General features: G+C 52.6%; 1 protein-coding gene across 3 annotated transcripts in view; it reads left to right on the top strand.

The window, feature by feature from the left end:
* The window catches only part of LGALS9 (galectin 9), an 18,290-nt gene extending 2,358 nt beyond the window's left edge, over positions 1 to 15,932 (top strand). The window contains exons 2-11 of one of the 3 annotated variants that reach the window (XM_043480127.1): positions 3,889 to 3,980; positions 6,410 to 6,611; positions 7,463 to 7,573; positions 8,895 to 8,990; positions 10,836 to 10,871; positions 11,529 to 11,579; positions 12,242 to 12,283; positions 12,755 to 12,843; positions 12,940 to 13,102; positions 15,256 to 15,932. In XM_043480127.1, the coding sequence (XP_043336062.1) occupies positions 3,889 to 3,980; positions 6,410 to 6,611; positions 7,463 to 7,573; positions 8,895 to 8,990; positions 10,836 to 10,871; positions 11,529 to 11,579; positions 12,242 to 12,283; positions 12,755 to 12,843; positions 12,940 to 13,102; positions 15,256 to 15,402 (1,029 nt within the window). In that variant the 3' untranslated portion in view covers positions 15,403 to 15,932. The remainder of the gene's footprint in view (positions 1 to 3,888; positions 3,981 to 6,409; positions 6,612 to 7,462; positions 7,574 to 8,894; positions 8,991 to 10,835; positions 10,872 to 11,528; positions 11,580 to 12,241; positions 12,284 to 12,754; positions 12,844 to 12,939; positions 13,103 to 15,255) is intronic. The other 2 variants (XM_043480135.1, XM_043480144.1) reach the window with 2 other exon arrangements.

Raw genomic sequence — 15,932 nt, 5'->3', positions numbered from 1 at the left:
AGCAGCGCTGCCCTCTGTGGGTGAGCCCCCAGTCAGGGGTGGCTGGGTGGCCTCTGTGACACGGGGTCTCCAGAAAGGGAATTCCCACCCCTGGCCTATAGGGCCTAGCTCCTCTTTCTGGAAGGATATGAAGAGGAGGGAAAGATCCTTAGCCTTCAGGCATGGCCAAGAGCTGAGACCTAGTTTGGACCCAGCAGAAGGATTAAGCCATCCTGACGCAGACAGCTACCCTTGTCAGTCTTTCCAGCCAAGGACTTTCCACTTAGCCTTTCACCTAATCCTCTTAAGGACACTGCCAGGCTGGCCTCGCTAGTATCTCACCTGTCTCACAGTTTTGAGGCGGGAACTGGGGTGCAGACAGGTCATGTGACTTGGTCAACATCAGAGCTGCCAGTTTGGGGAGTTGGGAGGCAAGTCCATGCTGTGCGGCCACAAATCCAACATAAAAATCCTTCCTCTGCGTCCTCTAGGTGCTGCTGTTTCTTGCTAAGATCACAGACACACAGCACACACATGCATGGAGGGGTCCTTGGTCAGCCAGGCTAAAAGTAATACAAATTTATTCTGTTACAGTTCTGAGGTCAAAATCTAAAATCAAAGTGTCAGCAAGGCTGTTCCCTTCTGGAGGCTTCAGGGGAGAATGTTTCCTTGCCTTTCTCAGTTTCCAGAGACTGCCTGCTTCCCTTGGCTTGTGGCCCCTTCCTCCTTCTTTAAAGCCAGCAGGTTCTCGCTTCTGTTGTCACAGCTACTACTGACCCTCCTCTTCTGCCTCCCTCTTTGAGGACCCTGTGACTACATTGGGCCCAAGCAGATAATCTACAATAACTTATCTCAAGATCCTTAACCTAATCACATCTGCATAATCCTCCTTTGCTGTATAAAGTAGTATATTCACAACTTCCAGGAATTAGCATGTAGACATTGTTGGTAGGGCAGAGGGAAGGGTGATAATTATTCAGCCCACCCTACCCTCCTTGGAGTCAACCAAGATCCTGATCCCCTGGAGAAGGGAATGGCAACCCATTCCAGTAATCTTGCCTGGTAAATCCCACGGACAGAGGAGTCTGGTAGGCTGCAGTCCATGGTGTCACTAAGCATCAGACATGACTGAGAGACTTCACTTTCACTTTTCACTTTCATGCATTGGAGAAGGAAATGGCAACCCACTCCAGTGTTCTTGCCTGTAGAATCTCAGGGACAGGGGAGCCTGGTGGGCTGCAGTCCATGGGGTCACTAAGCGTCAGACATGACTGAGCAACTTCACTTTCACTTTTCACTTTCATGCATTGGAGAAGGAAATGGCAACCCACTCCAGTGTTCTTGCCTGTAGAATCTCAGGGACAGGGGAGCCTGGTGGGCTGCCGTCTATGGGGTTGCACAGAGTCGGACACGACTGGAGCGACTTTGCAGCAGCATCCATTTTTGAATAATCCATGTGGCATCATTCTATATCAATTCTCAAAGAGTTCCCTTCTTCCTCTTCTTTTTTTATTAAGTCTTCATACAGTCCATTGTATGGAAACACCAAATTAATTTAACTATTTTCTTCCTAGTGGACTTTTTGGACTTGCTTTTGATTCTTTACAATTATAATGCAGCTATGAATAATCTTGTCTTTAGGACTATACTCAATTTGAAATAATCTTGTGTTTCAGAATTTGAGGATGCCATTTAAGACATTAAAATCTCACAAAGCTTTTTGGGGGAATCATTTCCTAAGATTCTTTACTGTCTGAGCCATGGCTTCCTTGGTGGCTCAGAAGTTAAAGAATCTGCCTGCCATGAAGGAGACTCAGGCTCAACCCCTGGGTCAGAAAGATCCCCTGGAGAAGGGAATGGCAACCCACTCCAATATTCTTGCCTGGAAAATCCTATGGGTAGAGGAGCCTGGCACTATAGTCTATGGGATCGCAAAAAGTTGGGCGTGACTGAGCAACTAACACACACACACACACACACACACACACACACACACACATTTCCTAAGATTTACTGTACTGCCCGCCCCCATGACCCACACAGGGCTTCCTCCATCCTGCCTTCCTTCTGTGCCCTAAGGACCTCATCCCATCACACTGTGCTTTCAGTTCTTTATACCTTTGTGTGAATATGCTTGAGGGAGGCGCCCATGCTGCCAGAAGGATATATTTTAAGCCTTGTCTTTCATGATGGTATGAAAGGTTCTTAAGAGGCTTCAACAAACAAATAAGGGGATTCTTATTCAGGAAAGTTCACCATGGTGGTCAGCCTAACTGGGTCAGGCTGATCCTACTCCAAAATCACTGACATGGACAGACAACAGAAAGAACTCAGAGATGCAGAGAGGTTGTGATTTGCTTAACATCACCAAAGTATTTAATGGCAGAGTTCAGACCTGACCTGGGGTGCCGCAAAAGACACCTCTGCCCAAGGTCCATGGAAAGCAGTCTGTCTGAACGGGATCCTGGCATCACTGGTTATCTCCCAGGGCCAGCAGTGTACACTGGGCTCGGAGGGGCTTCCCTGGATTCTGAGTGGTTGTACGACTCAAGGACACAGGGTAGGACTGAATTGGGCTGGTGAGTGTCTTTTGTTTGGCCAGCACAGGGATTACTTTAATTTGCTGCCAAAGAAAATGTATAATGTGGAGAGAACGGTATCATAAACAACACACACCCATCCCTCAGTTTCAACTCTTGACCTCTCTGCTTCTCCTCTACCCAAGCCTCCTTCCTTTTCCACCCCTGGATTGTTTTGAAGCTAATCTAGATATATCATCTCATTGCAAACATTCATTATGTGTTCCTATCACAAAGAAACTCTCTACAATCCTTTTTTAAAGGAGTTTTGCCCCAGAAAGTATAAAGCTTTACAGAGAAATAAAAATCCAGATTTCTGTCTTCTCCTAATAAGTTGCAAGCTCTGTCCACACTGGCCTGGAAGGTAATCACGGGTTACAGTTGAGTGGACACTGCTCTTTAGATAAGGAAGATGATGCCTACTTTGCTGCAGTCCCCACCACTCCCGACTGTCCCATACCTGGCCAGCTTAAATATGTAAATCACCTGCCTCATCTCTGTCAGCATTGCATGTGTGTGTGTGTGTGTGTGTGTTTTCCTTCTTTTTTTAAAAAATAGTTTCTATATTTTTATTTTCTATTGGAGTATAGTTGATTAACAATGTTATGTTAGTTTCAGATGTACAGCAAAGTGATTCGTTATACATATATATGTATCTATTCTTTTCCAAATTCTTTTCCCATTTAGGTTGCTCCATATCATTGAGCAGAGTTACTTGTGCTATACAGTAGGTCTTTGTTGATTATCCATTTTAAATAAGCATTTAAATTTTGTAGGGAATTGACTTAAAGGAGAAAGTAGACAAGACTTCAACAGCTTGAAAAACGTGAAAATTGACTAGGAGACTATACGATGTGTAAGGCAATTTGTAGAATCCCATTAGGCATTTGGAAGGAAGCCTCGAAAGTTGGAATGTAACCAATTTAGGAATTTTTCTCAGAGACCAAGGTGGAAGCGGTGGGGGCTGGGGGTGGGGCAAGCAGTAGAGAGACAACCTACTATATTACATGACAGAATCTTCCACAGACTTTCTCATTCAATCATGAATCTCACCCTAAAAGTGGGGTTTATCCCTATATCACAAATGAGGAAACTGAGGCAAAGAGAAGTTGAGTAAGCTTCCCAAGACCACTCAGGTTAACGAACAGCAGATCAGGATTCAAACCTGGAGGATGCCTGGCTCTAAAATGAAGCCTCTTCACCAGAACCATGGATCCTTTATTTATTTGTTTATTAAAATCTTTTTATGTCTGCACTGGGTTGTGTGCGGGCTCTCTCTAGTGTGGAGAGAAGAGCGCAGGAGACACTGACCACCATCTCCTCCCCGCAGGTGGTCCCCTTCACCGGGATGATCCAAGGGGGTCTCCAGGATGGACACAAGATCACCGTCATTGGGGCCATTCTTCCCTCAGGCGGGAACAGGTACCAGCAAGCATCTCTCTCAGCCTCACCCGAGTGAACCACGGTTCTGTCAGCTCAGGACAGTTCACCCAGCATCCTCCAAGCAACCTCACCTGGCTCAGGGGATGGGAAGGGCTTGGCCCTGCCAACAATGCATGAGACCCCGGGCACCTGCACGTAGCATCCAGGGCACCATTAAGCAGACTCCCCAGAGACAGCGGGGGATGGAGGCTCACAGTTAGGGAGGGAAGCAGGCCAGCCCAGAGGCGGAGTTCTGGGACTGAACCTCATACACAATGACCCAGAGCTGCAGATACATCAACTTCCTCCATTTCCTACAGTCACTTGCATCTACTTCAGAACCCTCATGTGGGCTGATGTGGAAATATTTAAACTTGCCTTCAAGTTTGCAGTTTGGTCTCTCAGTTTCAAGGTCGTTGCTGCTAAAGCCAATTCAAAATATAAATATCTCAGCTCTGTTTCCCATCCCCCTCCTTCTCGAGGTGGGCTGTCTGGGAACAAACAAGAGCTTGCACAAATTCTCAGAGGCGGGAGGGTCATCAGTTGCTCAAGCAGCCCTGACTGACCCCTGCCGAGGGCCGGGTGACCCAGAGGCCTACAACCTGTGCCCGTGTGGGTGGGGTCCAGGTGGGCTGCACCCTGAGATCCACAGTGTACACCGAGGCCCCTCTGGACACGTGACCTCTCTCAGAAGCCTCTAGATGACTTCCTCCGTCACTGCCTCCCCTGCCCGGTGACACAGTCATACTGACCATGGGACTCTGAGAGTCCGCAGTGCCCCCAGGGGACTCAGAGGGAAGTGAGACACTCGGTTTCCCAGAAACTGTCCCAGCAGGGGAATCGGGAACCTTGTCTCTGAACCCCCACCCCTCTCTCTTCCTCTCCTTCTGCGGACACTTCCTCCCAGCACAGCAGGGCTTTCTACTCCCACTCTGTCTGACAGAGCCTGTCTCTACCTCCGAGGGTCCCCCTTCCGATGGGAGCTGCTGTTCTCTCCTTGCCTGGGGCGGAATTTTCAAAGGAACCCAGCAATGAAGCTGGAGGGTGGCAAAGGGAAAATTACACCCAGATATTTCAGAAACACTATTCTTCACTTTAAGAGGAACAAGGACTTCGATTTTCTAATTCTTGAATCACTTGGAACATCCTTTCCTTTTGGTGTTCCCGGAGGGAGCACCTGGGGCTCAGGTCCCAGCCAGTTCTGTTAGTCTTGCTGGCTGAGAGCTCACCAAGCACCTTAGTGCTGAGGACAACATCCCAAACTCACCCCCATAACTGATAAAGCACATGGGTTCTCAGGGTTTCCCTGGAAGGCAGGTGGGCACCACTCCACGCTTCCACTGCAGGGGGCAAGGGTTCCATCCTTAGCTGAGGAACTAAGATCCTGCAGGCCATGCTGCACAGCCCAAACAAACAACGAAGAAACCAAAAATGGGCCCTGCAGATAGAATGTCCGCTGAGGGCCACCCATGGGTGCACCGCAGCGCCTGGCTCTGTGGGGATGACGCGGGAGCGAGGCGCGCTCTCTGACTGCTGTGTGTTAGTTGGGGAGACCAGAGTGACTCTGAGAAGCAGGCTGTGAACCGCACTGGTTCTGAGTTCGGGCAAGGTGGTGGGACAGACTTCTTGCTGGAAGAACCTCAGACTGGAACTTGGTTTGGGGACATGCAAGAATTCCATCTGGGAAAAGTCAGAACAAACATCGACTGCACTCCCTTCATGAGCCAGGCCCCTTGGAAGCGCCTTTTTTATTTTAGCCCTCACCTGAGAGTCATGGCTGTACCCAGAGGAAGTTGGGAAGGTGAGGAGAGACAGGAACAAAGAATCACTTGGCATCCCCGGGCTGCCTTGGTCATCATCCCCGAAGGAAGGCAGTCACCCGCTTTCCTGGGTGGGGCAGCTTGAGTAGTGTGGTCTCGGTCATCGCAAGTGACAAACAGGGCATTGTCAGGGGTCAGGGCCCAGGCCTGCTGACCTCACTAGGGGCAGGTGGACACACGACAGCCTCCACTGAGGGACAGACACACACACTGAGGTACCCATGCCCGTAGACCTAGTGTTTATTCTGTGTCTCCCCTTTAGACACCATCTCTGTAGCCAACTTAATGGACGTGGGCAGGCTTCAGCAACCACTTGGTCCAAAAGGCTCTCACTTCCAGGCACATTTTTCGAGTTCCAACTTGGATACAAATTTCTTTACCCATAGAAATCCACACTGTAAGGGCAAAATGTGGTAACTGAACAAAAAGACATTAGTGCAAATTAGGTGAACAAAACAGACAGCAGCAGACTAGGGGTGGGTACCAACCAGCCGTGCAGGCTGTATGCAGATTCCCAGACGGATGTCAGTCAAAAGCTTGAGAACTTCCTGTTCCCACCCTTGGGAGTAAACCAGGACACCATGCGCTGCCTGATTTCCCTCCATCTAGGTTTGCTGTGAACTTTCAGACCGGCTATAATGACAATGACATTGCCTTCCACTTCAATCCACGGTTTGAAGAGGGTGGGTATGTGGTCTGCAACACGAAGCAGAGAGGAAGCTGGGGACCGGAGGAAAGGAAGATGCAGATTCCCTTCCAGAGGGGGAGTTCGTTTGAGCTCTGCTTCCACGTACAGAGCTCAGAGTTCAAGGTGAGTTGGAACTCTCCTCTCGTCCTTTCAGCTGCCTGGCTCAATCAGGCGCCATGTGTGGTCTTAAAATAGTCACGTGAGCAACACCTTTGCACAGAGAAGAGGATCATTTCCTTGTAAGGCTGCAGTCCCCTTACACACCTTCACTGCATCTACAAGTGTACCTGTTGCTTCTTTTGCTCCAGAAATAAGCACTAGAGAAGTCACCATGGTGCTTTTTGGCCTCCTGGTGTCTTTACAGTCCAAGTTATTTCCATTTCTCTGTTGTACCCCTTCTTCCACTCCAGGTCCCTGGGAACATTTCTTTTCCTGTTACCTTGTTGCTGCCTTTATCCAGGTGTTATTAATGACTTGGTTTTGTAGGACACTGCACATTGCTTTTGCAAGCAGAGCAGTGTCTTTGGGCTTGGGAAGCAGGCGGGGGTGGGGGTGAGTCCATTTGTGTCTGTGCTTCTCTGTGTGAATACAAATGTCGCCACCCCCGTGTCATGTAACCTGATGTCCCCTCTCCTCTGCTCCCCACCAACATTTGTATGTATATTTCAATATGCATATTTCAATAATGCCCCAGGTGAGCTATGATCAGAAAGACAAACCTACTGCAATAAAAACAGCCAGAAGAATGAAAAAGCAATGACTAGAGCCAGACAGAGATAGTGTTTGGATGCCCTCTGGGTCCCAAGCATGTTCCTGTGACTGGCACATCTCTGAAGGCTGATGCCCGGATCTACAGGGAATAAAGGTGAAAACTAGACACAGGTCTCAACTTCTAGAAGCAGGGGTCCCAGAGGCTCAGGTGTGCTCCCACCTGGCTGGGGTCCCCCTCCTGCCACATGCACGTCTCTCGGCAGGTGACCGTGAACGGGAACCTCTTCACGCAGTATGCCCACCGCGTGCCCTTCCACCGCGTCGACACCATCTGCATCACGGGCATCGTGAAGCTGTCCTCCATCAGCTTCCAGGTCAGACTGTCCACCCAGCACTCGTCCCCAGGGGCTGGGTGTGGGGCCCAGTTCACTGTGCCTGGGCCCTGCTGTGTGGACCCAAAGTGCCGGCCGGTCTCCTTTGCAGGCGACTCTGTGGACACGCCCCTGGCTCCCTTCCCCTCCTTCTTGTGTCGCTGTCTCTATCTGGGACACTCGCTCAGTCTTCTGGACTCAGATGCCACTCGTCTCTGTTACTTCCTATCCCCACTCTGCTTAGGAGGCCGTGTGGTGGTAGAAAGAACCCGGGCTTGGGAATCAAACTGAATCCAGCTCAAATCCCCAGCTCTGCCATTCTCATCGGTTGCGGGATCTTAGACAGGTGACTTCACCTCTCCCAGCCTCAGTTTCCTCAGTTGTGGAAGGAGCAGGGTCTGCTGCCCCATGGGTCGCTCGGTCAGCTCAATGAGGTCACACCCATCGAGGGCACAGAACAGCCTGCTGGGCCACTCCCAGGCCTATTTGATCTTCTCTGCATTTTGAAATTTTTAACATGTAACCGACATCTAAAAGGTCAGGAGCAGTTTTACAAGATGAAAGAGTTCTGGAGTTGGATGGTGGGGATGGTTGCACAACTGCGGAAGTCACCCTAACACCACTGACCCACACACTTAAAAAGTAGTTAAGATGATCTGTTCTATGGGATGTGCATTCTGCCACAGTAGCAGAAAAAAGGTCTGGTAATAGCACATGGATTTCTGTTTTTGTGTGAAAACTGAGAAGACTGGGGTACAGTGGGCCCATGTTCTGTAAGGGCCTCCGGCTCCTCACTGGGAGCTGTCGTCAGCACTCTGGTGTCTGTGCATGCACCTTGAGACGGGAAAGGCACGCAGCAGGCCCTCCACAAGTGCAGGGGCCTCTTCTTTGGTCTTCATCTTCCATATTCCTTCCCTCCTTAACTCTCTCCCACACGGGTGGAGGAGAGAGGAGAGAAAAGTAGAGATGGAGAGAGAGATGGAGGTAGAGAGAGAGACAGAGAGATGGAGATGCAGGTGGAGACAGGAAGTGGAAAGAGAGGTGAAGAGAGACAGTGATGGAAAGAGAGATGGAGGTGAAGATGGAGAGATGAAGGGAGAGAGAGACGGAGGTGGGGAGAGAGATGGAGAGAGAGATGGAGGTGGAGAAGCACTGACCAGCCTGCTGTCACTCACTGCAGCCCAACCTTCCCTCTGCCTGTCCTGCGCATCCCTCGCTCCCCCACCTGCCTGGTTCTCTCCTCCCTGCCTGGCCCCTGCTTTTCCACTCTTCCTTGGCTCCACTAATGCTTCTCTTCACCCCATGGCGCCTTTTGTTTTAACAGAACATCCGCGCAGCTCCCAAGCAGCCCGCCTGCTCCATGGTGCAGTTCTCCCCGGCTGCCTGTTTCCCACCCAGGCCCAGGGGGCGCAAATCAAAAGTGAGTTTAACAGAGGCCTGGGGAGGCTGAGCCATCAGCACGAAGGACAGAGTGTCTGAGGCTGGTCTAGTCAGCAGGCCAGCCAGGGTCTCCAGGCCCCGGTATGCCCAAAGCTCCATCCATACCCCCCAGCCCAGAGCTGGGGACCTGCGAGTTGTCCTCAGCTCTTCCTTCCATCATTATCTCTCCAGGGCACCAGCGCCTCTCCTCCCAAAGCCACTGGCTCGGTCCAGACCATCTGCCCCCTCACCACCCGCCCATGGCCTGCTTCTCCACCCCCACGCACCCACCCACCACCACTGTTTGTTCCCACGCACAAATCCGATTGCATCTTCCCCCTGCTTTAAAGCCCTAAAGGCCCCAAGTCCTTCTAGAGAAAGCCCAGATTCCCCAGCAGAATCTGAAGAATCCTCCCCAGGCTTGCCCCAGCCTCCCTGCCAGCCTCACCCATGAAGCTCACACGGCCTCCACTACTCACGAGGGGCAGTCTCGGGCCACCATGCTTTCGGTACGTGCCGCCCCTGTGCTGAAAGCACGCCCTGCCATTCACCCCCAGCCAACCCTGAATGGCTCTTCGAACCTCTCCTTAAGTGTGGCTCTTGTGGAGCACCGTCCCTGATTGGTGGATCACTGGATGCCCCTGCATCCCTACAGACTCTCGATAACTCTGCCACGTCAGACATCATGTCCTGCTATAATTGTGTTTATGTATGTCTCTCCATCACTCCCCTCCCCTGCTTCCCTACACCCACCGGGCCCTCTGTGGGCGCGGGCTGTAGCTGGTTCAGTCGTGTATCCCAGCATTTTCCACAGCGCCTGGCATGCAGTAGGGACTCAGTTAATGAATGTGGAATAGGTTTGCAAGAGGAACAGTCTGCTGGGTGAAGGCAGGGTCCCAGACAGGAAGGGGAGCAGGGCCTGCCCTTTCCTCGGCCACTTGAGGGGAGAGGGGTCTCTCTACCCAGCCCTTCCCACGCCCACCACGGTGCAGCTAGGATACCTGCTTCCTGCCGTGTGGACCCAGGACTGGTAGAGCTCCAGGGAGCCTTTGCAGGGCAGCCCGACTCTGGCCCTGGCCTGGGGAGGATGGGGCGTGATGGATACTATCAGAAGAACTGGGTACCATTTTGGATTTGATCTCTTGTTATCTGGGTGAGCTTGGGCAAGTTGCCTAATTTTTCTGAGAACTGGTTGCCTCACCAGCAAAACAGGAGGTAAGGATGCCTCTCTCATTTGTAAAGCCTTGAAGCCAGGGCCTGGCACACAAGAAATCTCCAGCCAATGTAGGTGTTCACAATATGGGTGAATTACGGCACCGGGAATGATGGTTTTGTCTCGGGGAGCTAAACGAAGCGAAATGGTCTGTATCAGATATGGCCTCCTCTCCTTCTGAGGGCTTCCCTGGTGGCTCAGAGGATAAAGAATCTGCCTGCAATGCAGGAGACTCAGGCTCAATCCCTGGGTCGGGAGGATCTCCTGGAGAAGGGCATGGCAACCCACTCCAGTATTCTTGCCTGGAGAATCCCATGGAAAGAAGAACCTGGCGGGCTACTGTCCATGGGGTCACAAAGAATCAGAAACATCTGAGTGACTAACATTTTCACTTTCCCCTTCTGAAGAAGCCAGTGGGAAAGTTCCCCCTCCTCCACTTCCAAGCCCTCCCCGACACTGTTGCATAACCACAGTGTATCCTGGTGGGGGAGGGTGAGAATCTGGGCGCCCAGAAGGCTCAGAAAGGCTTGCTTGGCAGCAGGAAGGCGGCATTTCTTACCACAGCTCTCGCCGTCATCTTATCCTCACGCGGCACCAATGTTAACCACCATTTTCGTTTCTCATCCCCTTCAGCCTCCAGGGAGCTGGCCAGCCAACTCGGCTCCCATTGTAAGTCTCCTGCTCTCTCTTTAGACACTCTTCACTTTGTTTCTTCCTGTGGGTTAAAAGAGAGCTTCCCTGGTGGCTCAGAAGGTAAAGAATCTGCCTGCAATGCAGGAGACCCGGGTTCAGTCCCTGGGTGGTGCTTTAAAAGGAGGAAGCAGAGCCAAACACCAGGCTTCTCCCACTGGAACGTGGAGCCCCCAAGGCCAGAGCCCGGGACCGTCTGCCCGGCTGTGGTGGTAACAGTGGGAGGGTCTGGGGTGTGTGGGGGGGTGGCTGGCCCTGATGAATTGGGAAGCAGCCCCGAGCGCCACTGGTTCGCTCAGGCCCCTGCAGTCTGTGGGCAGCCGCAGGACACCAAGGCCCCACTTCCACTTCTTCCTTCTGCAAAGTGAGGCTATGCTGGAGTGATTCCCCTAAGACAGGCCACACGCCACAAATGCAGCCATATTTCTTCTCAGAAGAAACCTTTGCCCCTGTCTCATCCCCTTAAGAGAAGAAGTATCTCTACCCACTAATTTGGAGGTACCTTCTGGCTGGTTACAAGCTCAAGATGAAACTCTCCTAAGAGGAGGGAGTTGAGTGTTAAGGGCCACCTCTGGGGGCAGGTGGTGGTCTCCGCACAGGTGAGAGCTGGTTAAAAACGTGGTTTCTTCCTTCCAGACTCAGACCGTCGTCCACACCATACACAGCACCCCTGGACAGATGTTCCCTGTAAGTCTGAACACTCTGGTCAGCTCACAGCCCTACTCCGTGCCCTTTACCAAAGGCTGAATTCTCTAGGTCCAGGGTCAGCAAGAAAGCAGTTTAGCAAGGAAGGTGGGGACATTTGGGGCTGAGGCCCTTCGCTCAGGGGACATGCACACAAAACTCTCCTTAGAGATGGCAGATTCTGGATCAGGCTGGATTTATCCAGCGTAGCAAGAAATAGATCCCCTAGGGGCCGGCAGGAAAACCGGTCCTTCTGTCACTGGGGTGGGGGGTGGAGGTGGAGCGCAATGCTCCCAGTAGCTGGATACAAGACCCTGCATCCAGAAGACGAGTCCCTGGGATGCCTATCACTGCTGATCACGGACATAGGCTGCTTCTCCTCCACCGCCTCCTGTCAGAACACGCACACAGGGACCCGGAGTCAGCGGGGCTGTCCCTGGAGGGGCTGAGGGGCAGGTGACCATGATGGCATCCAGGAACACGACAGGAAGTCCCACCAAGGCTGACATGGGGAGGAAGGTGGCTGGGAAAACCCAAGGGCTGAAACCTTTACTATTTCCATCTCCTGTTGGAACATCCGCTCTAGAACATGCGGTCTCACGAGAATGTGCGCGTATGCGAGCTTGCGCACTCCCGCCCTGACGTTCTCAATCTCGTTTGCACAGAATCCCGTGATCCCACCCGTGGTGTATCCCAACCCGGTTTACGTAAGTGGTTTCTCGGGGAGGAGGGGAGGTCTGGTTTGTGCTTTGCAGGGTTGAGGGGTGGGGGGAGAGCGCAGCTTACAAAATTAAAAGCAGTGCCTTAGTAAACTGAAGTTCTGGAAACTTCCGAGTAACTTAGAAGACTTACAAAAGGAATTTTCACCTTTAAAATCGTCCCTTCACCCTGAGCATATCATACAGCCTCCCCTTCTCAGCCTAAGCATCCTTTGCATCCAACCAAAAAGCTCTTTTCCTGAAGGTAAATGTCCATTAATTTGAGGAATGCTGGAAAGGTTTTCTTTGCCATTTACTGAGCCAAGTAAAGATACCATGGAGTTCTTTCTTGAAGACACTCACAGACACAGCAAACTGTGGGCTGACAGTCCAGATGCATAGAAATTGGCACAAAGGTCCCCCTAGGGTGGCAGCTGCTCTGGCTGCTGCTGGCTGACCTGCCCCACCCCCTCCCCACAGCAACTACCTTTCTTCACCTCCATCCTGGGTGGGCTGTACCCCTCCAAGAGCATCCTGGTGTCGGGCACCATCCTGCCCAGTGCTCAGAGGTAAGCCAGGGCTCCCAGGGAGAAGACACCCCAAGGGCATTCTGGCCACCCCTCTGCCTTGGGGCAGAGAGTCAATGGGAGTGGCCCGCCCCCCAGGTTCTACATCAACCTGCGCTCAGGGAGTGACATCGCCTTCCACCTGAACCCCCGCTTCAACGAGAACGCGGTGGTCCGCAACACGCAGATCAACGGCTCCTGGGGGCCTGAGGAGCGAAGCCTGCCGCGAGGGATGCCCTTCTTCCGAGGCCAGAGCTTCTCGGTGAGATGTCGCCACCTGGAGCTCGAACGGGCTCTCAAGGGGCAAATGGAGGAGCGTGTGGAGGGCATCTGGGGCCACATTGATTGAGACAAGAGCTGATGCCTCTAGCCTGAGGCCTGGCCTCAGAAGAAGAGAAAGTGTTCACCAAATGACTGCTATTATCATTTTACTGTTACTGCCCTGCATAAGGCAGGGGGCAGGTAGTATCAGCTGTTACAGATAAGGAAACTAATTCACAAATGTAGGTTACTCGCTAAGGTCACACAGCCAATCAGTGCGGGATGGGAGGTGTCATTCATTCATTCACTCATTCAACTGTCATTTATCAGCTGTTTCATCCAGGCCCACTTTGAGCAGGAAGTACCCTAGGTGCTGGGAGGAGCTGTGATGCCAGCGGTCTAGGTCCTGACCCCACGGAGTTTACAGTAGAGGTGGGAGGTGAAAGAAGGACAGACCACTGTGGAATAGCAATGGGTACCAAGCCGAGAGCAATGTAGGATAAGGAACAAGTGAGCCCCAGGGTCATGTGGCCTTAGGTGGGGGCAGGTCTCAGAGGAGGCCACAGTGCATGTGGGACCTCAGTGGTGGGGGGAGCCCAACTTGGAAAGATTAGGGGCAACAGAGGGAAGGGTCATGGGCACAGCCTGTCCAGGAAGCAGGGAGGACAGGGAGGTGGGGGCAGGTGGGAATTCTGGAGGCTGGGATGACACAGAGCTAGATTCTCAACCCTGACTACACACTCAGATCACCTGAAAGCTTGAAAAAGAAAAATCAATGCCTGGCCCCACCCACCGCAGGCCCATGAGGGGGTGAGCCTGGGCACCTGTATTTTTTTTTTTTAATTTATTTTTGGGCGCACTGGGTCTTCATTGCTGTGCATGGGCTTTCTCTAGTTGCGGCTAGTCGGGTCTATGCTCTAGCCGCAATGCATGGGCTGCTCGTTGCAGTGGCTTCTCTTGTTGCAGCCGTGGGCTCAGTAGTTGTGGCACCTGGGCTTAGCTGCTCTGTGACACGTGGAATCTCTTCAGACCAGGGACCAGACTGGGGTCCCCTGCATTGGCAGGTGGATTCTTAACCACTGGCCCACCAGGGAAGCCCCATCTGTGCTTTTAAATATGCCCTAATACTCCTCCCAGAGTTGAAAATGACTGATAGAGGGCCTTGTGGGCCATAGCAAAGGAGGTTGGATTTTAGTACCAGGTGTTGGTGTGTTGCAAGCCAGAAAGCAGTACACTTTGATAGCTGTGTGACCTTAGGCAAGTGACCTAACTGCTCTGTGCCTCAATTTCCTTATCTAAAATATGGGACTACAAGTAGAAGCAAGAAGTCAATGAGATCGTGTTTGTGACATGCTTAGGACAGTGCCTGGTGTGCAGGGACCGCTCTTCTGGTGTTAGTGTGCGGTGGGCACAGTGATAGTTTCACAGAAGCGCTGCCGCTGCCTCTTGGAGGATGTTGGGAAGGAAAAGACAAGGGGCTACCGCAGCAGGAACCCAAGCACTGACCATGCCCGTGTGCTGGGTCCTAGGGGTATGAGTGACAGAGGCCAGGTCTAAGGGGGCATCTGACTTGACTCGATGGGGGTCAGGAGGTGGGGAGCTTCCCCGATAGCCCTGCAGGTAAAGAATCCACCTGCCAATGCAGGAGACATAGGAGATGTGGGTTCGATCCCTGAGTTGGGAAGATTCCCCTGGAGAAGGAAATGTGACCCACTCCAGTAGTCTTGCCTGGTGAATCCATGGACTGAGGAGCCTGGCAGGCTCAAGTCCAAAGGGTCGCAAAGAATCAGACACGACTGAGCAACTGTGAACACACAGGAGGTGCGGGAAGGCTGGGAAGGCTGGTTGGAGGGAGGAGGGTGAATCCTGAAGAGGGATTAGCAGTGATCCATGTGGACAAGGTGTGCAGAGCGGGGAGCAACGACATTCTGGGTGGGGGTGCGAGGCGGGGAACAGAATGTGTAAAAGGTGCTGGGAAGGAGAGTGCGAGGCATGTTTGGGCATGAGTGAATCCTTCGGTGTGGCTCAAATGCAGGTGTGGGTCTTGCTTGACTGAAGTTTGGGAAAGGTGGGAAGGAGGGAGGGAGACTAGCCTGCCTTCCGCTTGAGGACAGCCCAGGTGGGGTGCAAATGCCGAGGGGCCTGTCTGCGCAGGTGTGGATCATGTGTGAAGGCCACTGCTTCAAGGTGGCCGCGGATGGTCAGCACCTGTTTGAATACCACCACCGCCTGAAGAATCTGCCTGCCATCAACAACCTGGAGGTGGGGGGCGACATTCAGCTGACCCACGTGCAGACATAGACCAGCCCCGCCCTGTGTTGCTGTCTGGATCTGCTCACCACCCACATCGTCCCTGCCCAGGCCCCAGCCCCAGCCCGCCCAGGATCTGGGGGCTTTGCTGGAGAGACCATGACCTTGACTGGCTCTGTTCCTGGCTGCAGCCGGCGCTGAGCAGAGAGGGCAGCTGGCCAGGACTGGGCAGCACCCAGATCCTACAGAAGACAGGTGGTCCACAGGCAGAAGGGCCTGTTCAGTTCCCGTGGCAGAAAGGGAGGGTCCTGGCCTTCCCAGGCTCTGGGCCTGCAGCCCCACCTGCCTCGAAACCACATTCCCATCCCCCGTTCAAGTTCACCTAGTCCGAGTGCCAGCTGTCACTCGCGTGGGAAGCAGTATCCTCGACCCCTCCCCTTTCTCCAACCTCGACCCCGTCCCCGCTCTGTTCATTCTACCCTGCTGACACCCCTCTGGCCCCCACTAATGGACCGGAACCTTCTCAGCAGGGGGCTGTCCCTTTTCCCAGTGTCCTTCGAATAAAGAAAGAAAGAAAAAGA

The sequence above is a fragment of the Cervus canadensis genome, chromosome 1, assembly GCF_019320065.1.
Source record: "Cervus canadensis isolate Bull #8, Minnesota chromosome 1, ASM1932006v1, whole genome shotgun sequence".
Classification (NCBI taxonomy): domain Eukaryota; kingdom Metazoa; phylum Chordata; class Mammalia; order Artiodactyla; family Cervidae; genus Cervus; species Cervus canadensis.
Note: the sequence above shows the minus strand (reverse complement) of the source record. Positions and strands in the feature narration are given on the sequence as shown.